Below are 23513 nucleotides of genomic sequence, written 5' to 3' on the forward strand. Positions count from 1 at the left end.
CTCTGGGAGTGATGCTGCAAGAAAAAGTTTATTAATAACAGTCTTTATTGATTTGTGTGTCATTATGAGTGTAATGCAGATGATGAGCTGAGAAGCTATAAGTAAGCGCACATGTTAAATGATGGAGTTTGGAGTGAAAATTATTATCATTTTTTCTGTTATTGTGCTTATCGAAGCGTTCACAAAGTCAATTTGGTGAACCTTTATCAACAGTTTCGTTAGGAAAAGTAGAGGCAACAATAACAATGGCAAGTGTGAGAGGAAAATAACAATAACAATAATGACAGGCATAAAGCATATAATAACGATGAAAGTAATGATAATGATGATAATAGTGTCAATTGGTGAAAAATATCGTTCTATTGGTGAAAATTAGGAGAAAAGGAAGGAAAACACAAACAAGAGAGTACAATTGATTGAACATTATCATGTCAAGAAATTAATTGTGTTTGAAACGAAAGAGACCAAAAGTTGCCTCTCAATGGAGTAAGAAAAAAAAGAGAATCGTAAAGCAATATTTATTCACTCCCAGGGAATAGTTTATGATGGTTCAGAAAAAAAGTGAAATAAAAGAGTTCGATTTGAATTGCTGATGAGTTGAATAACAATTTGTCAGGAAATGAACATTATCATGTTTGTGAGCAAAAACATGATTAATAGGTTGTGCCAAAGTGCTGGTGAAAATTAACGAAACTCTTTTGCAGGAAAAACATATTGAGATATGTTTTCTGTTAATTACTTTCTGTGGTTAACTTGATATTAGTGCGAAACAATTCAACTTACTGTGAGATTTTACGTTAATCACTTTACTCAATGCAGGATTGACTCCGTTTGTTGCTTGGCACATGTATTTGCCTGAATCAGATGATCCAATTGATGAGATGAACAATGAACCATTCTCAAGAATATGCATGTGAGGATTGCTTATGATAGTTTTAAAAGTAGCTTTGGCTTCGTTGGAATCGAGTTCTTCCTTTTTCCAACGAATCTGAGGCTCGGGGAATCCAGCTGCTTGACAATCAAGAATAACCTTTGCTCCATTGATGACTTCCAAGTCAACTGGCTCTTTGATCCAAGTTGGTGAAACTAATGAAAGAAAAAATAGAATTCAGACAAGTTTCTTGACGAAATCCAGCGATATTTCCTGATACTCAGTGGACAGAACTTCATTTGACGGAAACTTGCTCAATATTAACAATAAATAATTCACATGAAGTGTAAACCACCTCAGATTTCACACACTTTATGATAATATTTACTCCCAGTTAGATTTATGATAATTTTTAACGAATTATTCGTTTCTAAAAACTTTGGTGTTTAGTCAGAATTTTTACGTCTTCAGTCGAGGTCATAAGAATTACCACGAAAATCACCAAAATTGACATTTGAGTACTTGAATAGTGTGAACTATCAGCGTGAGTTGGTAATTTATTGCTTTACCAATTTTAAATTATCGAGTTTCAAAATTCTATAACTTATTTACTCTATTGAATGGATTGAAAATGAATTTCAAGATGGGCAATCATTCCTGGTGATAACTTGAACAATATAGAGCTTTATAAGATGAGAGTTTGAATTTCGAGTGAAAACTGAAACTGAAATATTTGAGGCTGTCAGAAGTTCAAAGCATTACAGGTAACAAACGTATCGAGAAATTTCATTCCTGTTCAAATTTTCAGCTTTTCCATAAAATATGAGTCAATTTATTTATTTGTCACCTTTACCAAGAATATTGTTCAAAATGCTCGAGACAATAACTTGACAATGGCAAAATTAATGTTATCAATGGAAAAAAAGAAAGAGAAAAATTTTCAGCATTCTTCAAAACTCTAAACTATGATAATAGATAATTGATAGCAAACTGGGAGTGAGAAACGGATAAAGTTATTATGCAATTTTCCCAACTTTTTGCTACTATTTATTGTTTCTGTCAATCATTTGGAATCCCTGATGAGCAGAAAAGAAGCTCTAAGAATTTGGAATCTCAATTGGTTGTTACAATTTTGAAATTGTTTGACACTTTACTGACCACAAGAATGGTAAATATTTGCCTTTCCCAGGAAACAAAGGAACTACGGAAAGTGAAGCAAATAAAATATCAATCAAAAAATCTGCAGAAAAAAATATTCTTCAGTTTAAATTCATTCGCATGATTCCGGCTGAAGTCCTAAAAAATGAAGTATTTTCCTGCAAATAATAACTAACGAATTAAAGTTGATGGACAGTTGAAGAAAAAAATATTAAACTTGGAAACTGGGAGTGAATGCTGTAATTTCACTCCCAGTTAATTTCCAACTCCCAAGCGTATTGATTTGAAATGGACGAAATTGCAATTCTAATTGATGAGTTAATGATGAGTTAAATGTGCAAGAATAAACAAAATGTCAAATTAAATGTAAAGTTTGTCCAATGAAACTGTTCAACTGCCGAGTTTAACCTTTCACCAACTTGACAATTGTTATTTCAACTCTTGTTAATGCCAAGACAAACTTGTGTTGTAAATGTTGGGGGAAAGTGAAAGAAGAAAAAAGTCAAGGAAAAAGTGCTGAGCTTGCGAATAAATCAGTGACTGGTAAAAGGCACAAGTGCTAATGTTGAGAGTTTTTAGTTGGAATAAAATGATGAGTCAAGTAAAAGAGATTGTTTAAGGTTTCAGTTTATTGCTTTTTGATTGATAACCCTTGATTATGTGTGAGTAAGTTCGTATTTTTTTTTCTTCACCAGAGAAAAGTAAAAGAATGAAAATATCCTTAATATGTGTCATTGAACAAGGATAAGTGTCGAGTTTTGTTTAGTCTTTTTTTTCGACAACACTTTTCTTTCCTCTCATAGACTTTTGAAACTGCAAAATCTTCATCTGTATATCAAATCGACAGTTTTGATTTGGCATTTGTTTCCAATTGAAAGAAATGAACTTTTCAATTCATTGAAAGAAAAAGTACTTGAAATTGATTGGATAAAGAAGAGATGATGGCGTTGAGGGATGAAAGAGATGATCTTATTTCAAGAAGAAAAAAATTATCGAAAAAAAATGTCAAAAAAAGACTGAAAAATTAGGAAAAATGAAAACTCATTAATCTTACTTTGAACCACAAAAGTTTCATCTCGAAATTCATCATCCAAAATCAGTAGATTTCGAAGAAAAGTTGATCTCAAGATTAAACCATCGGCTGATTAAATTATTAAGCTTTCAATCTTTTCAGATCAATTGAATTCTCATGGATTAAAGTCGAATCAAGGTTTGAAAGCAACAAATCTCGAGGCAATTTTTGTTAGTAAAATTGATGGTAAAAAGGCAAACTTTAATTCGCTTTGCCATCATTTATCACAAAATGAAGGTAAAGGGAAAAGTTCGTAAAGAGTGTTCGAGTTTGACATAAATTTTCATATTAAAGATCAATGAAGATATCAATGACTAACTGGTTTCAATTAAACTCATGTTGAGTGTGTCTGTGTGAGTTTGATCAATGTTACCGTTTGATTAATGATTGAAATTGTTCAATGGACTGTTCACTTCAGGATCGAAGGAGATGAAGGGAAAAGCAACAATTGCAATGAATGTTGAAAGTTAATTGTTTCTGAGCAAGCTAACTATTAAATGTAATCTTCTATTGTTTTTTTTCCTCTTTCTCTTCTTTCTTTTCTTTTCTTTCACTTTCCCCAGTTTTGCTTGTTCTTGACTGGCAATTTGATTCAGAGTATATAATGGATGGATACATGAAGAGGAAGGAAGGACAAAACACAGATGAAGCCAAAAGAATTAGAAGAAGAAGAAGAAGATTGTTTCAGTGAAAGGCAAGAAAAAAGAAAAGTTAATTATCTCATTTTTTTTTTGCTTTCTTTTACATTCTCCCTTCATGTTGTTTCTGGTTGTATTTACATGTGTTTGTGTCTAAGTTTTTGACAAACAATTTCAACTTACCTTTGACTATCATTTCAGCAGTAAAGTTGACACTGGCTGCTGAATTGGATGCTAGACAAGTGTAATTACCAGTGTGTTGGGTTGTTAATGATTGAAAGGTTATCGTTGATGTAAAGCTATTGAGCATCTCGATTCGAGTGCCGAACCCATTTGAATCCAATTTGACTCCATTCTTGTACCAATCAATGTAAATTGGTCCATCACCTGAACTAACTGTGCAAAAGGCGACATTTCTCATTCCTTCTTCCATGTCTTTTGGAAACGAGAATGGGTCGATTCGAGGTCCAACTAGTTGAAAAAATTGAAATGCATTTTCGATTAAATGGAATGGATTAGATTAAAAGAGCGAATTTTCAAGTCTTTTGATGGAATTTTTTTTCTATTCTTTTCTTTCATGGTAAAGTTTCACACATTTTGAAGAATCAAATTTTAGCCACTTTATGGCTATTTGATGCTGAACTGTCAGAATTTTGAGAGTTACAAAGCTGCTCAACTAGAAATTTGTGACAATTTAATCAGTCAATCTATTCCAGTCTTTCAGTGAATTTCCAACAACTCTGTCGAATATTATTTGCACAACCAATTTGAATCATTTTTGACGTTGAAAAAATTCCTTTAAAAATTTCTGTTCAACAGTTCATGAACAAGGCTCAAAGCTTTCAAACTGTGTATTGCAAACTGATTATGAAAAATTTTCTGCATCGAAACCTCGCACCATAGCGGTGCCTTTTCGAACTTATTAAAGCATCGAAATCAATATTTCCAAATTGGCTTAATCAATAAAATGTTTTGTATTGAAGATCAAAGGTCACTCTGAGTTGCCACGCAATTTTTGGTAAAAAATTCTGCTGAATAATTATAATGAAAACTTGATGAGAATGAAATGTATCGAAAATGAGCGAGAAGAAATCATTTCGAGAATTTATTTCTTCTATTAGTTGGACTCCACCCATTCAATTGTGAAGTATAAAAGCTAATAAATTTTGAAACCTTTATCCATGATAATGATCACAGCAAGTAGACAACATTAGCACCTTGAAAGATTGTTATTTTTGTTATCATTATTTGTATCATTGGGAGTGAAAAATGAAAAGTAAAACTAAGATTTTCTCAACTTTATCAACTTGGAAGCAAGTTATTACATGAATTACAATAACAGTAGAAAGAAAAGTAAAACTGCTGACAAGTCATCTTCTTGGTCATCATTATCATCATCATTTTCCTGGAGAACTGTAAGTAGAGAAAGAGTAGAGAGAAAAATTGAAAGAAATAAATTCGCCTCATTTTCTCTCTCTTTTTTTTCCTGGAACTTTTCTCAAGTTTTACTGTAAAAATTTTAAGATGAAATATGATGTCAATAAAGTTAAGTAGGAAGACAATATGAATTGTCGCCAGTTTCATTTTCAAGTTTCATTCTTTTTCTTATCTTCTCTTTCTCTCTTCTCTCTCAAGAGGCGAAAATATTTCTTCCAGACTTGGAAAACTTATTGCACTTATCAAGTGTTATCATTGAGCTTAATAACTGTTGGCTAGAAAACAGTAATAATGTTATTATAGTTTGCTATGAAAATGCTTCAATGAAAGTTCCAACACGCAACCCTGCTGAGAACATTTCATATTCTCATTTTTACTTTTCAATATGAAGGAGCATTTTTTAAAGAATGAGCGAAATTTGTTTTTATTTGTTCGAAATTGCATTTTGTCTTTTCAAATATTGATGATAAGCTGAATGATTGTAATTGCAGCGGATTGCATTGGAAGCTTCATTAATCATGATGATTTGGGTTGTATCTGTTAATCTCTAACAATTGGTTTGCGTCGATGAAAAATGAATGATAATTTTGGACGAATTTTTATTTGTTTGATTCAACAATGTTTGAACAGATAAATTTGGATAAATATTGTGTGATGGAAATCGAAAAACATGAATTATTGTTGACAGTGTCAAAGAGAGAAATTGCATTTTCGCTGATATTGTTAAATGGTTACGTTGAGAGAAGAGTCGACGAACAAGTTTGAGTAAGACATAAAGAAAAAAAGAGATTCAGATACAGTAAAAAATGTGATTGAGAGAAAAAAAGTAATCACAAGAAGAAAAAAGAATCTGAAAACAAACAAATGATGATAAACTAACGCTTAGAAGATTAACATTCTTCATGAACTATAAACAGGCCTCAGCATGAATTTTTATTGCACAAGAAAAGAGAAAGAGATGAGAAAAGACGAGTAGATAGTGTGAAGAAGATAGAAATGAAAAAAATATTATCGATTACAACAGATTTACTCTAAATAAACCGATCAAAGAATCAAAGAAAAAAAGCTTGAAGATCGAAGAAAATTGTTTACTGATAAACTAGATCTCAGAGAATCCTTCAGGTTGGATGTTGAAATGAAGATGATAAGTTGTTGATTGAGAAAAGAGAAAAAAAGAAAAGAAAAAAAAAATGTTGAGAAAAGTAAAGTTACCCTGATCAACAGTGCGATTGCAACCCAAGACGATGAACCCTTTAGGTTGACTGTTGATTCAAGGTTGGCCTCTTTGAGTGCAACTCGTAGAAGCAAAAAAATGTTCATTTAAACTCCATCATTACTTGACATTGAATTGTTGCTCTTTGACTCTTTTGCTTACCCATGATTTTTAGGAAACTTTTCGATGAAATCTGTTGATGAGTTTGATGCTTTTTATACTCTGATCCTTTAAAATGACTCAACTGACAGGTATAATACCCTTCATCAACTTTACGATTGACATTTTTCACCAATAGAGAGCCATTAGTAAATACTTCTTGTCGTCCATTACTCGGAACCATTTCATCATCTAAGGAGAACAAGAAGAAGAGACAAAAAAAAGTAAAAGTAAATAAAACATCGATGAGAGTGAGAAAACATTTACAAAGCATCATCAAGATGATAATGATGATAGAAATGAGATGGTAAAGAGAGGGCAAAAAAAAGTGAAAATAAAGACAAAGAAAGTAGCGAGAAAAAAATGCAAAGGAAAAAAACGTTGCAGTGAAAAACATCAAATAAACATAAATCACTATTTTCGGTGCAACACTTCCTTTTCTTGTTTGTTGTGCCTTTTTTTGCTCGTTTCATTGTGTTTATCATTTTATGCTTTAGTAGATGAAGACAAGAATTGTATTATAACTAAGCCATTCATCTCAATAAAAATTGTCCAATTTATCTTGTGCATTACATTTTCCTTGTTCAACTCCTTTTTAGCCATTTTATAAATATCAATATCAATGAGAGGATGAAAGGGATGGTTAAGAGGCAGTGAAATGAGAAACAAAAAGAGCCCTGAAAAGATGAATGGAAGGTGAGGAGAGAACAGAAACAATTGTTTTGCTCTCTTCTCTTTAGGTTACCATCAATGAGAAAATTTACTCTTTTCCCTGTTTTATGAGTTATGACGTTGACGACTGGGAGTGAAAAATATCAAATGTCTATTGATGCGTAAATGAAAGGAATTTTAAACGCGAAAATGATCAAGTTTTTCAATACTTTCGTACCATTTCATTCAAATCAACATGTTTGGAAATTGTTATCAATTTGATTTTCCAAAACTTTTCCATTTTTTGGAAAACTTTTGTAAACTTTTGAAAACTCTTGAAGTTCATCAGTTGAGATTCGATGAAATTCAGTTTCATGTTCATTGCATTCGAGTTACTCAATTCAATCTAATAGCTTTTTGATAAACTAAATTTAAAATTGAACCGAAATTGGTTTGAGGTGAAAGTTTGAAAGAAAAGATTTCTTTTCCCTTTCGTTTTCCAAAGTATTCAGACTGATTTGACAGATAGTTATTTGTTCATTTTGCTGAGTGATGAGTGAATCAGGAAAAGAAATGAAGAAAAAAAACTTCTTAGTGGAATCAAAAAAGAATCAACGATAATCTGGAAAAAATTGTTTTCTCTTTTTTCTCTCTATTCGTCTTTGTTCAATGTTGGCCTCATCTTTCCATGTCCACCCAAAGGATAGGAATTGAATAGTGTTGTGAGAAAGATGTTGCCAAAGAAGATCAGTTGAAAGGAAAACACAAAAATGTATCAAAAAAAAGTTGAAAATGAAACAAACTAAAGTTGTAAAGAAGGTAAAGAAAGAAAAGGAAACAATTTTGATCTGTTAAAAATCGTTAACGTTTTCCTTGTAAAAAGACTCAACTGTCTTTACATGAGTGACTCCAAGGTGAGTAGATGAAGCAATATGTTTGAATGTATTTTTGGTTCACCTTGTTTTCACTTGTATTTGCTTTTGATGAGCAAGAAAAGAGAAGAATAAAAAAAGTAGAAAATATTTCTTTTCAATTTTCTTCTGCTATTCCAAGTTTTTTCGATTCTTTACAAGCTTCACTGATTCTTATCTTCATGATCAACATCTCTGTTTCCCTTGATGATAACCTGATGATAACCAATTGCAATCTTTAATTTTATCCAGTCAACAGTTGACTCAGTTATTCCAACAACCAAAGCCTGGAGGCTTCTTTTCCAGCCAACCGATTCTTCGATTAACAGTTGATTAACTTTACAATGAAAAGTAAATTTCAAGATAAACATAGAGAAAACACTAAATCCATCGAATTTTCGATAATCCAAAATCTTTTCCAAACTAATCATTTCCTTTTTTTCAATACGAATTTGAACTCGATCAACAGATTTGTCCATTTCTCGACCTTTTCCAATTTGAATTATTTATTTGCCAACATTAAATCTCAGATTAATTGTCTTAGAACATTTCGTTCCAAGAATTTCGTGTTATCTGATGAAGAAATTAATGGCAATAATTTGTGTCAAGATGAGTGAAAAGCTCCATGAACCTTATCCTTAACCTTAGCACTTTTCTCATTGAACCAAATGATAAACACTCGACAAAAATTCCAATCATTTTGTTGCGCAAAAAGCAGAAGAAAAAGTGACTCGATTTGAGAAGATTTTTCTTCATCTTTTTTCCTTCATATTGACTCGACTCAACAACAGGCAACAAGCATGTCGACTCATCGTATTTACTCTATCACATTCCCAGTAATAATGGACCAACAAAAAGCGAACCCAAAAGTCAGGCAAACATGAGAATAAAAACATTTCAAGAGAAGAAGAGAAAAAAACTCTTCAAGTGACCCTCCATTTCATTCCATCTCATCTTTATATGATATGAAAAACAAAAACTATCATTGGATAATATCTTGAATGAGAAGAAGAAAAAGAAGAAAAAATAGCTTTCTATTCATCGTTATCCACCAATAATCACATCCTTTTGACTGGTGCTTTCGAGAGAAGAGAGAGAAGAAGAAGAAAAGGCATTTCTCATTTCACTACTTTTATCCTTTATCTTTACATCATCACAGTGTTTTTCCTTCTCTTCTTCATTCTCTTATTCAGAATTTTATCTGCAAAAACTAAATAATGTGAGAGCTGCAAGATGAAACAAAAAGCCACCAACAAGCCTACTCAATCACTGTTATCATGTTTCCATTAACATTTCTTGTTTATTCATTATTCCAATTCAATCCAATAACATTCCTATTCCTCGATTCAATTTACTCTATTCATTTGCCTCTGTAAACCACTCATCATACTCATCAAGCAAAGACACTGGATAATGTTGTCAGATAGATAAAGGCTGTCCAGTCGACGAACGTTGAAAAAAAAGAAAAAAAAGCAATTTATATCTGGAGATAAGTCACGAATCTTTGAATTCATTTATGCTTTTACTTTTCACTTATTGCCATGATAAACATGAGACTTTCATACCTTTCAACCAGCTAACCTCACCATAAGGATAGCCATAGACTGGACAATAGAACCAAACATTGTCACCTTCCAGTGCGGTTCGGTTTTCCAGTGGCTTAATTCCAGGTTCTCCATAGACGTTGATTCGCCTTGAATGGGTCACTTTACCAGCCGTGTTGGAAGCAATACATTGATACAAACCGGAATCTTCGGTTCGAATGGAAGACACGTTGACATAGCTGGTAACCTTGTCCCGTTGACTTACATAGTCAGCATACCTGGTTCGATGGGAGCTCTTGATGGGCTCATGGTCGAGGGTCCAAGTCACTTGAGGCAAGGGTCGACCACGAGCCGAGCAAATGAGGGAAAGGGAAGCTCCTGGTGACAACAGTTGATCAGTAAAAGTTTCAGTAAAAATTGGTTCTTCATCTAAAGGAAAATTTCGGAAAAGAAAAAAAAGAATTGAAAATTTTTGCAGAGAAATTCGACAGAATTTTTTTCCCATTTTTGTTCTCTTTTGCATTTTCTACTTAAAAATTGAAAACCATTAATTTCAATTAACTAGAACTGATAATGCATAAAGAAGATTGAAATGCATAATCAAAAGGATTGATTCAATAGCCTTGTGACTTTGACAAATTGACTTGAAGTGTTCAACTTTATTGACTGGGAAACGTTCAAATTGAAAATAATGGGCTTCAAATTTATTTTGCTTTTAAATAGTTCAACTTGGTTTCTCACTCCAAGATTACTTTTGGATAACACTTTTATTTTGAGCAGCAAAATATCTTATCACTTATTAGATGTACATTATTCTTATCCAATGTCTTATCTGATGATTTCATGTGAAGAGAGAGAGAGAAAAGAAGAGCGAAAAAAGTAATCTTTCAATTAAGATGATCGCTCTCAACTCTTTACTCGTGTCTTAAAAGGTTCAACAGCAATATAAACATCATCACCAACTACAACAACAACAGTGAGAAGAGCTAAATCTTTACGTCTATCGATTTATTTTAATACATTGAAACGTTCTTCTCTCTTTTTCTTTCTCTTTCTCTCTCTCTTCTTTAGTCTAAACTCGTAAAACGCTTAAATAAACGAGTTAAAGATGGATAGACAAAGTTAACGAGGATAAGAAGATGAAGAGCATGATGATGACGAGAAAAGATGTTGAAAATGAGAGCACAAAAGAAAGACTAAAGATTAAGATTGCTTGTTAGAAAAGATAAAACTTTATTCTCTTCTTGTTTTCCTTAAACTTTTCATGCTTTTATTCAGTCAAAACCTTTTATTTTCAAATAAAGTTACGTCTGTTGAGCATTTCATCACTTGCATTTCTATCCAATCATGTAATTCATCTTTTTATCCCTTACTTTTCTCTAGTTCATAATGAGAGGCAAAACTTTTACAATTTACTTTTCCATTGCTTCAACAAGCGAAAAAGAAATTCTGTTAGAAACTTTTCTTCTTTGCATCGATTTATTGAATTCGATGCAAAAAGTTGTCAAAAAATCAGAATGAGAACTCTATTTCATTAAACAAAACTAACTTTTGGCTCTTGTTCGCATTCAGTATATTACATCTATTCCCTGCCGAATGATATTTTTCCCTCCCAGTAAATTTATCATTTGATTCTATTCGCATAACTAAAGTTTATCTTTTTTGATTTTCACCTTTATTCGGTAACACTTTTATCGTGTCTGAACTTCATTTAAACGGACAAAATCATTGTTACGTTTTTGTTCATCAGCATTATCTTTCTACTCCCTGCTCAATAATATTAATCACTCCCATAATAAATTATCGTTTTTAATTCTATTTTCATGACTTTTAATTTCATCAATTTTTGACTTTGCAAACTTTATTCATTCACACATGATTCGCGCCTCCTAGTCAGGGAGTGATTTGTATCAATGAAAATTTTTCGTTGAGACGAATTTATATTTCTAATATTTTCTCTTGGGAAAATTGCAAAATTTTGACAAGTGAACAAAATGAGGTTGAACAAGTGTCATGAAAAAATCACTTTTTGTCATCTAATGGATGAGTAAAGATGAAATTCAAGTTGAGATTAACATTTAACGTTACTTGAATATTTACTGTTTTTCATTGTTTTATTACTCTCACTTTGTTGTAATCAAATTGCATTTCTTTGCTTCCATTGAGCTTCAACAATTTCCGTTTAAAGTTGAATTGCAAGGGATGATTGGTCTTTGACTGTTAACCTTGCTTTCAGTTTCATCTTTAACCAATCATTAACTGATGACTGTCAACAGTTGCATTGGAAGAGAAGCGAAAGAGAAATGGATTGAGAATGAGAATAATGATAATGATGAAAGTTTATTGTGATTAACAAGAGTAAACAGGTAAACATTAGCATTAACTTGAAACTAATGGTTAACTGTTTCAATATAATTACATTTAATTGGCCTTGTTGATGACAGATCAAAGTAAACTGTTTCATTTTACTCATGAGAATTGGTTAGAGTTTCCATCGACGAAAGATAATTAGGATTACGTTTGTCTCTCTTGACTCCCTTGCAATAATGATAATGTTCAATAGTGAATCTGCACTGATTAAAATGTAATTGCCAAACACAAGGTAGTCATTTTCAGAGTGCAACATTAGAAGAAGAAGCGAATCCATTTGTTTAATTCAATTCGAAAATGAATGGGAGAAAAAACGAAAAATTCTCCTTATCATAAATTCCAAATAAATGCCAACGAATTTTACAGATTGATTCTGATTCTTTTCGTTCGAAATCTGAAGTACTTTTCTGTTCAACTGTTGCTTTAAATTGAAACGATTTGGGCACAATAATGTTCAACAAACAGATTATTCTTTGACCTTAGGCTCAACTATTTTTCACTGCAACTCTTTTTATGAATATTAAATGGGGTTTCAATGAAAGAACTTGAACTTTTGTTGAAACTCTTTTTTTTCTGCTTGCAACTAAATTCCAAGATGAGATTACTTCAAGAGTTAATTTTAAATGTACTTTGAAAGGTTTACATCTTCAAGTTGAACGATTGAAACATAATCAGTTGATTCAACAAATGTCATCATTTTTTATGGGTCAAGTCGAGCAATCAAAGTACATTTTTGTTCAATGAGAAATGAAATGTTTAAGTAAAAGTGAAGCAACATTAATATACATGACTCAATGTGAAGAGACAAAAATTTTGTATTGCCTTTGCAAATTCTCAACATGATATTGCTAATAATATTAGTTGAGTAAAGGTTTGCGAACATGAACATTATTCTTCTGTTGAGAATTGAAATGCAATTATAATTGAATGCTTTTTTGACTCTGATTCAGATTGGAAAAGAGAAAAGAGAGAAAAAAAGCAAAACATGATTCAGATAATTAGGATAATAAGGGCTGGATAAATGAATTTCATTTTTTTTCTTCTGCCTTTCTTTTTCTTCTTCTTCTATTCTGAGGTTAACCAGAGGCCAAATGCAATTAATGATGATATTTATATTTACGTTACATTATTGCATGAGAGGAAAATGCAAGTTTTTCAATGTTCTATTGAATAGATGAAAGTGATACAAAAGAGAAATGATGAGAAATAATGAGTGAAAAGAATGATATTTACCATCAAAGAAAAGTTGAATAGTTTGTTGAGTTGATCCTAAATCATTAGAAGCTAAGCAAATGTAGAAACCTTCATGTTTACGTTCCAAGGAAAGTAAATCAAGAACAAGTGAGTGATGACTGTTTGGCTGTTGATAATGACGATAATCGGGTTGAGCTGGTAATGATGATGAACTTTTCATTGGTTTCAGTGTTGCCAAAGGTAAACTTGATTCGAGTAAAGTTTTACCCTCTTTTGTCCATTTAACGTTCTTTACTGGAAATCCTTTGACTGTACAATTTAAAGATAAACTTGAACCCAGGCTTATGGGTAGACGAGTGACTGAAGGTGACCCAACCACTGCACTAACTTTTGTACTTGACTGGCTTACTGGAACAAGAGTCGGGCTGGTAGTCAGGGTTAGACGTAAAGGTGAGTACACTGTTAACCGAATCTCACACTTGACTCTACCCAAGTTGTTGGATGAGATGCATCGATACTCATTGGAATCACTTGATTTGGGTTCAGTAATTATCAAAAGTCCATCGGTAGTTGAATAACGAGATGAAGGTCTATTGAGGTTTACTAGAGGCACATATTCATCGCTTGATCTATCACTTATCCTTTGGAACCATTCATACTTTACCAAAGGATAACCAGAGGCAATGCAAGGTAGATAAACACTGTGGTCACCTTCACGAGCACTTATTTGAGGTAATTGAAAAAATATCTTTGGACTGGAAGGATTTTTAGCTTCTGAATGTAAAAAAAGCAAAAGGCAGAAACGGTTAGAAAACATGAATTTGCAAGAATTTTATTGTACTTCTTTTCCGTAAACTTCTCATTCTCATGACAATTCAGCTGACAAAATTTTCTCTTCCAATCAATTCTAAGATGAGTTCTTTTTTTAAATTTAATGTCCTTTTTTCTCGATGGAAACTTGAAATTTTCAGCAACTTTGTGAAACTTTTGCTCAGTTACTCTTATCATTTCGAGTTATAATTGATGGAAATGGATTCCATAACTTTATCTCATGAAAATGATGAAACTGTTGAAACTAATGAAAGTAATGATCAGTGATAAGGATAAAGTCACGAATGAAAGATGAAAAGGTGAAGAAGCCAAAGAGAAGCAACGAGAGAAAAGAGTAAACAATTGAATGGAGAATGGAAGTGAGAGAGCAAATAATTGATGACAAATTACTGAATAATGTTGATTCACCAGAAAACAACAAGGTTAACCATAAAGAAGAAAATATAAGAATGTATAGAATTTGCTATTTTATTATTATCATTATTGCAATTCCATATTATTATCACTTTTCCAGAGTTTTTTTATCGTTCGCTATTATTTCACTTTCTTCAAGGTGATAAAGCACAATTTTATTGCCATTATTATTACTCTTGTTATTGGTACTTTTTATATCACTTTATGCCTTTTCTCGCCATGAATATTACATGTGAATGTAGCTACTCGAGTAAATCAATTCACATCTAGTTTTCGAGACAAGAAGTGAAAGGAAAAGGAATATCGAAAAAAACAAGAATTTCTCTCTTTTCCAACTTACCGATAACTGTGAGTTTCCCTGGAGTTGAGGTTATACCAGTTCGACCAGTTTTATCATTTTTAACTTCACAACGAACTTTAAGATAAGAATCTTCAGTGTCAACTGAACGTACAAGAAGCTCACCAGACGGTAAAGCTGTGAATTTATCTGTGAAAATGAGAAAAGAAAGAATTGAGTTTGAGAATAGAATTTTTTTCTTCGAATTTTTCCTTTGTTTTGAAATTTTCTTTTTCAAAGTTTCTTGTTCTTGCAAAGATGTTGCATTTCGAATTTTCATTTTAGTCCTTTTTTCTCGCTTAAAGTTTTAATGGATTGTTTCAAATTGCGTGAGTTTTTTCTGTTATAACTCTTCATCTTGAGTCTTCTAATTTCAATACTTATCTGGAATTAAGTGCGTTTTCATCATTCTGTTCAACTTAGAATTTCTTTTACATTATTTTCTCTTTTTTTCAACATCACTTTTCCTCTCTTTATTACTTTGCCTGTTCATCATTTTCACTTCCAATTTGTGCCTCTTGATTGTTTCATTACCAATTTACACTTTCTTATCATAACGTGTTGATTTAAAATTAAATTTTCTTTCAACAATAACTATTAACCAGGTTCAACTTCATCTTCACGTTTTTTTGCTTGCTGTTCAACTTTAACCTTGTTCATCATGCAGCAGCACACTCATCATGATCATTATCAACATCATGTAAGCCTTATCCTAGCCTTTTCTTTCTTCACTTAATTTAATGGAGAATAAAGTTCAACTATTAATTCCCATTAAAAATATCAAATGAGAATCTTGAGAATTTAAACTGTGAATAAAATTTTGTCTTTCACTGATGCCTATGTAAAGATGATATTTTCAAATTATCACACTTTTCTGCCAATTATAATTTAATGGGGAAAAATGATGTTTCAAAAGTTCCTTAGTCAGCATTGCAAAATTGTCAGCAAAAAATTAGTTAACAAAAGACGTAAAAATTTGGCTCTAGTTGAGCACAGATTTCATCCCAATGGTAGCATCTCTTAGGTTGTATTCAATGAACCTCATTGGGGTCATTCACGGACAACCAATGTTGATCTTGATGCACTGATCTTCTGCGTTTGGGTTCGACCTCAGCTCGGGATTTAATATGCTCGGTATTTCACAAATGAATTGAGTGTGTTTTCAGACAGAGCGATTGCTCTGGAAATCGCTTCTTTAAAAAAAACGCTAAAAAGAAATTAGGTTTTTTTCGAAAATATTTACGATGTAGAACTTCATGATTGATACACGGTCAGTGAGTGCAGTGAGTCAGTAACAGCCTGCAGCTTTACACTGCACTAGTCCATTATTAATTAGCTGATGCAATACTTGAAATTGAATTGAATGCTTATGCATGGAATGAGTTTAATCCGTGCCTGTTCAATGAGCAATTAAATTAGATTCAATTAAAAATCAATTAACAAATTTTCCTTTCTTTTTTATTCCATTGTAAATTGTTGCAGAATTGAGCACTCTTTTCATTTACAACATTTAACTACAAAATTAAACTCAATATCATGGAAACTTAATTCAACTGAAACAACAACAAAATAATGACGTCAATTAGTACAGTTATTTACCCTTTAATCAACCATTTCAACATTTAAATTCATTTCTTCTTTTCGGTTTCATTCCATTTTCATGTTGACAATGCTTTCCAAAACAAAAGAGAAGCAGAATTTTCATTTAATGGACTTGAAAATTTCAATTCATCAAGTAAATAAACTGTCCAAAATTTACTCATGAGCGCACAAAGCTCGCAATAGATCAAAACACAGAAATGCACAAAAACCAACAAAAAACTTTAACAAAAGCAAGAAGAAAAAAGTTTCAAAAATAAAATTCCAATACTTGTTGATGAAAACATCAATGAATAGTAAAGAAGAGAGATTCAGAGTTTTCAGGTCAAAACAAAATCTTGATATAGAGTCGAGTAGGAAAGAAACAGCTTGGAAAAGGAACAAAATGAAGGAACAAAATTTGCATGATAAATTAAAACTAAATTGACTATTACCTTAGATAATGTTGAAACTCTTCTTGAGTGGAAAACAAATTATCTTAAGCAGAACAGTATTCATCATCGTCACCTCAATAAAAATGATTCCCATTGAATATTCAAGAATTGATCAAGTGAATAGTTTTCATGTTTTCCCTTTTCAGTCTTGGATAAGAGTTTAGAAGCGCAAAAAAAGTGAAGAAAAATGTTTCATGGTAAAGTTGATATAATTCATTTACATTGGTAACTAAATAATCAATTAACTGAAGAACCTATTTTTACCTCATTTTTCGTCTCCAAAAGAAGAAAAGGAAAAATATCTTGAGAAGAATCTTCTTTTATTCTTTTTTTTCTTCTCTCTTCGTCAACCCATTCAATGTGAATTAATCTGAAGAAACTGAATGATCGCAAAATTAGGTGCATCTTGCACTTTCCCTTTCCTCTCTTCTTCAACATCATTCAGTTTCTCCTTTTGATATCCCTTGTCAGTATTATTCATGCAACTCTTTTCCCAGCCATGGATTCAACACAGAAAAGTTATTCCAACTCTTAATAAAGTGAAATTGACAGAGACAAATTTAATTAACAATACACTGAAAAGAATATGTGAGAATGTGAAAAGAGAGAAAAGAAGACAATTCAATTTTCTTGTTCTACATTTTCATCTCTCAATCCAATATTCCAATTGCGAAAAGTAAAACATTTCATCTTGCATTATAGCTAAACAAGTGTCATGATTATTAAATGTTATTCTTGTTCAACGACTTTGAGGCTTGTGGAAGCAAAAGGATTATCAATTTGCAATGATTAATCTCATTTGTGACATTAAACTAGATCAATGAGCTGAACAACTATAACTGAGAAAAGCCGAGATAACTTTAGTTTTGAACAATGACATGTCAACATTGCCAGCGCAACTTGAATCAGAATTTTTTTAAAAATCACTGAACATCGAATCAAGAACTTGTAAAATCAACCTTCGAATGTCAAAAATTTTTGTTGGAAATTTTCTCATTTTGTTCGTCAATTGGTTCGCATCTCCATTCGAGTCATTTTCTGTTAATTGCAACTGAATGAGCCAATGACTTTACTTCAAATGAATATTGATACTTGGTGCTGTGAAAGCCACTTGGAACATTTAAAGTTTTTATGTTCTTCGTTTTGGAATTTTAAAATTGAGAAGAAATTGCAACTCGAAATATTCCAGGTGACTTTTTTTCTCCATTTAGATATTTGCTTCATTTCATGGCTTGTGTTTTGACAGGAACTTGACTTTTCAGGGAAACAGTTTATTCATCCTTTTGAATGAACTTAATTGAACAAGAACATTTTTATTGGCCAAGAATGAGTCAAATGGACTGTAATATGATATATAATTGATAATGTTGAAGCAATAACAGCTTGAATGTAAATAGAAGATGAAAATCTGTTTGATTATTCATTATTCTGTGGATAATATTGCCTTCCGGAAATGGTCAATAAAATTGTCAAAGTGTGATGAGAGTAAAATGGCAAACAAAGAAAATGTGAAAATATGAAGTTTTATTGACAAAAGATGATGAAAGTGAAATGAAGCAAGAAAATGCATTTTCTCAAGAAGCTCTTGATCCCTTTGGTTACTGCTTTTTTGCTTCACGGTTCCTCAGAGGGTTAAGGTTAAATAATATCAATTGATATTGAGATGTGAAAATGCTCAACGATGGAAATAGATAAATATATGAATCTCTAATGGCAATAAAAGTAATGATAAAAGGTGCAATAATTGTTAGAGTTATAATGGATGGAATAACCTAAAAGGTCTTTCATCCATTGTTTTGCAAAATAAATGATAAGGTTTAATCAAGAGACGATAATACAGTTTAAGATGTTTGCATTTGTGTATTTGTTTTGTTAACGTTTGCAATCTACAATTATATGTTAAGCGAAGGCAAACACTTAACCTTGTTAATATAATTACATGTGATTCCTGTCAACGCAAATTGACTCGTTTATTTTTCCTATTTACATCTGGAAAGTAAAGAAGCAAGAAAGTTCTATAATGTTGAGTCAAGTTGAAGAGAATATGATTAGAATTATGAAAATCAAACAAATATTGTGCCTTTATTTGAGTCAGCTTAAGATATCAAACCATTACCAAGCATTTTATTTGAATCATCTTCAGCTGTTTATCATATAAATGAGTTTAAAAATTTGAACTTTTATTGTAAAGTCAAACATGTTATTTCAGGAGTACAAAAGTGTTCCGTTGCTTTTTCATTGGTTATAAATTACATTAATGAAAGTCCGCTGGTTGTATGAATTATAAATATCAATTTTCTGAAGCTAGTTGCTCAACACAGCACTAGATAGAGATTGATGCTGACTTAATGTCATTCTATAAGAAAAATGTCAAATTTTTGTATGACACTATTTTTTCAATCTTATATAGCCATCGTGAAACGATTCGTTACAAAAGTGGAAACAGTTGCAGATTTTACTGCAAGAATTTTTAGATAGATTTTTCCGGCTATATTAAACTTCAAAATCAGCTTTCGTGTGATGTATCAACACAATTGTGTCCATTGATACAACCGCTCTAATTGAATCTGACTTCATCAGTGAACAAGATTTCGTTGAAAAAATCATGAATTTCTTCGGCCTTATTCACAAGGCTGTTGACCATTTGTACACGGCGTGCAAAATTTTGGTTCTTTCACCTTCTAATGGGCCTTAGATGTGATGGGTTGAATTTGAGATCCTCTGTCGGAATTATATGGAATGAAGATCGAGAAATATTACATTCTAGGCAATTCTTCGAATTAAAGCTCCCAACAGGTATTTGATTTTCGAGCGAAACAATCAATTCATGCTTCCCAATTAGCTTAATTATTCAGCAAAATTTATAGCGATATCCTGCATTTGCGTGTCATGATATATCAATTATCTACAATGCGTTTCAGATAATTTTACCGTTGTAAGTTGACTATATATTTGCCCATACGTGACCTTGAGGTTAGATATTTTGTCTATGGAAATTTCGGCGATACTCAACCTGTCACATTTCAAGGTCAAGTTCATTCAAGGTCATTGCGTTATTGGTCCTCTAAATGATATTTGAAGGGCGTTTTCTAAGAGTGCAAAAATTTTCAGTCTGGTTGATTTTTATTACAAGTTAGTTTCTCACACCGTTGAAAAGATTAATGCATTTGTCTAAAACCAATTGACCAACACATCAATATGTAAACACTCATTTCTTGTGACCAGAATGCGCTATGAACATGTCCCTAGCAGCAATCAATCTGAAAAATCTTTGCACACTTAGAAAATGCCCTTCAAATATCATTTAGAGGACAAATAACGCAATGACCTTGAATGAACTTGACCTTGAAATGTGACAAATTGAGTATCGCAGAAATTTCCCTAGTTAAAATATCTAACCCCAAGTTCACTCAGGGGCAAAGATGCAGCCAGTTTACAACAGTAAAATTAGCTGAAATGCCCTGTACAACCTTGTTATGCAGACATTCGTTGAATTTGATGTTTTTTTATCTTTTTTTAATCTTTATGTAAAACATCAGATATTAGGATTATTGTTTTAATAATTGTACTGAATGTTTCGGCATCAAAGCTATTTGTTATAATGACTGATAAATAATACTTATTAAATAAAGTGTTAAACCAATACTTTTGGATGAATCCATTCTCACATCGAAATTTTAACTGAACCCAATTGTTTATCCGAGTCAAATGACAATATTGGTAAGAACTGGAAACTGTGATAGTATATGATAATGATGATGACAATAAGTGTAACAATAATGGTGATGATGAAGCGAAAAAAGAAATATTGTCAACTTGAAAACACTTTTTCTGGGTTAAACTATTCAATACTGATATTGTCTTATCGCACAATGGATAAACTTTTCCAGCAAAGTGTTTCTCATTAATGCATGTCACTAAACTATCGATTACTGTTGTTGAATAGACTTGCAAAAAATGCTTATTTCTGCAAATTATTAGACTTTTCTGTTTTTTCCATCTCAAACCGATCATGATGAAAACAGAAGAGACTAAAGAAGGTTACCAACAAAAGGTTTTAAATGTAAATCACATATTTATGAATGGAAAAAATGGGTAAAAAGAAAAACAAAATTTTCCAAGTAAAGTTATAGTTTGCTGCAAATGATTTCCAGTCAAAAGAGAAACATTTACACTTTTATCCTTTACCCTTTCATCACTCGGCGAACCTTGCATCATTATCTTGATTATCATTTGATAATATTTTAAAGGTGAATTGAAAAAGACTCTATCAAAGTCTCTTTCCTTTATTGACTCAAAAACAGTTAAACTGTAAAGTCAATATTGAAATATTGACTTTCAACATTTTTCCCTTTCAATCGCTTCTCTTGAACATTCAACTTTTCATGTTTTCACTTAACCTTAATCGGATGAGAAAAAGCGAGAGAGAAAAGTTCAATAATTTGATTCCTGATGAATTGTGAATTGAACAATTGAAAAGTGAGAAGAGGCGAAAAAAGAAGAGCAAAGATTTTGCCATTTTTCCAAATAAAAATTTCGCAAACAAATTGATAATTTTATTTACTTGTAATTTCAAAAATAAACTCGGAAATTGCATTTCAAGATAAACAACATTTGCTCTTGTTAACAACGAAAGAAACCAAAAGTAAATGCAAAAAGTTGAACCAACGAAAGTCTATTTTTTCATCTTTTCTTTTTTCGTTGGCAAATGAAATGATAAAATAATTGTCAACTTCCTTTTTTCAGTTTCACTCAATGTTTCATTCATTTCTGACAACAATAAGAGAAGAAGAGAAAACATTGAATTTCATCTTTTACTCTTTGCTTTGTTTTCGTCTTTTCACCAACTTTACTCTTCGTCCAACAAACATTGTCACTTGAAGTAAAAGAGTTGAGATTATGATAAACGATGCAACGAAACATTGATCATTGTCACAGTTACCAACATTACAATATCAATTTTGGCGAGTTCAAAGGTTTTCCAAATGAAATATCGTCACATTTGCTAATAATACTAATGACAACAATTTGTGAGAGTAAAAAGGAAAACTCGATTTTCTTTTCTTGTCCCTTTTTCCATTTTTTATGACATTATTACAGAAGCTAATAAAAGACGCCTTTTTCACCTCGTTCAAGTTGACATTTTGCTTCTCATCTGTCTTTGGATAAAACAACAATTTTCACCCTTTTTCGTCTTCCTTGCAAGCTCATGATAAAGGTGAAATTAAGTCGTGTGAATAAAAGTGAAATGTTTATAATGCTTTTTGACGAAGATGAAAGTAAAGAGGAAATTTGTTGTCTCTCATTAAAATGTGAAGAGAAGGAAAATAATTTCTCTTTTCTCTGTTCAGGGAAGAAGATAAGTTATTGCTCATTGATAAGGCATGACGAATGACGAGGAGAAGATGAATAAAGCCGAGAAAATGATACATGGAAATGTATCATTCCAAGATGGTAATCTGGTAATCAACATTTTTTTCTTCTTTTCTCTTCTTTTTGCATCTTTTCTCTTTATCCATACCTTTTGTGATTCTTTTCCTGATAATCATGTAAAGGTAAACCTCTGAAAATGTTAACATTATCATGTAACTTGATGGGAAGAGAAAGGAATCTGGAGAAAAGATTGTAAAGGTTGTATCGATGGAATGGAAGGAGAAACTGGCAGAGAAAAGTCTTGGAATCTTTGGGTTGTTTGGAAAAGAACTAAACATGTAAAGATGATGAACATGATGATGCACATGATGGTAATGATATGGCGATATAAAGTACTGATAATGTCATGTAGACTCTTCAAGAATGTAACCATGTCAATGTTATTCTTTCCTTTTATATCTTTTCTTCGTTTTCCTTTTTCTTTATCCATTTTCCATTCTTTGTATTTTCCTGTTAACCTAGCCAAGCAAACTGGACAATATCAGTGAATATAAAAACATTTGATTGTTGATCGAGAGAGAAGCGAACGAAGAAAAATGAATCTGATCATTATCGTTGGAAAAATTTGTTCTCTACTTTTCTTTTCTTTCCATTAATATCGCCATTCCAATTGAGTTTTTATTGTTGTTCTTATCATCTCAATCAAGTGGTACTTGTAACCAATTAAATGGTCAATTGATATCGCTGACAAGGTGAACAATAAATGAAGAGAAAAGTTTTGCAGAAGAAACTATTTCATCAGATTCTATGCTGAAACTTTGATAATTTTTCGTTTGATAAATTATTCTTTTCAATTTCTTCTCAACAATTTTTCTTCTCTTTTTCGAGGAAAACACTTTTCAATGTTAATCTAAATAGTTCATGAGTATGAACTTGGGAGAAAAGTTAAGAATGAAAAAGATGCGAGAAAATTGAGTTTTAACGAAACATTGAATTTCAAATGTTTATAATGAATAAAAAACAACTTTGAAGAAATTTAAACTTTACTTTTCTGTTCAACTTTACATGTTTCGATAAGTTGAATCGAGTTGAACAATGGAAAGGAGTTTGCTCGAGGCGAAATTTCCTATTCAAAAACAAATCACAATTTCGAGTTGAATGTGAACTTTTATTTGACTTTCAATTGATTATCCAATGTTATTAAAACTTTTATTATGATCAGCATTAATTTGCCATTTTTATAGTTTAATTTGAATTTTAAATTTTCTTTGAAAAATGATTAATTACTTTGTTTGTGAACTCATTTT

General features: G+C 31.6%; 1 protein-coding gene across 2 annotated transcripts in view; it reads right to left on the reverse strand.

Annotated features, from left to right (window-relative positions):
• LOC107365957 (cell adhesion molecule Dscam1-like) overlaps positions 1-23513 on the reverse strand; it is a 50721-nt gene that overhangs the window by 23330 nt on the left and 3878 nt on the right. For both annotated transcript variants that reach the window (XM_015933538.3, XM_025161602.2), the window contains exons 3-8: positions 14804-14950; positions 13258-13992; positions 9676-10083; positions 6552-6740; positions 3923-4210; positions 784-1086 (exon numbers count right to left, since the gene is read on the reverse strand). In XM_015933538.3, coding sequence (XP_015789024.2) covers positions 784-1086; positions 3923-4210; positions 6552-6740; positions 9676-10083; positions 13258-13992; positions 14804-14950 — 2070 coding nt within the window. The remainder of the gene's footprint in view (positions 1-783; positions 1087-3922; positions 4211-6551; positions 6741-9675; positions 10084-13257; positions 13993-14803; positions 14951-23513) is intronic.

Source organism: Tetranychus urticae, chromosome 3, assembly GCF_039701765.1.
Source record: "Tetranychus urticae isolate SD_2017Ah chromosome 3, NJAU_TeUrti_SD_1.0, whole genome shotgun sequence".
NCBI classification, from domain to species: domain Eukaryota; kingdom Metazoa; phylum Arthropoda; class Arachnida; order Trombidiformes; family Tetranychidae; genus Tetranychus; species Tetranychus urticae.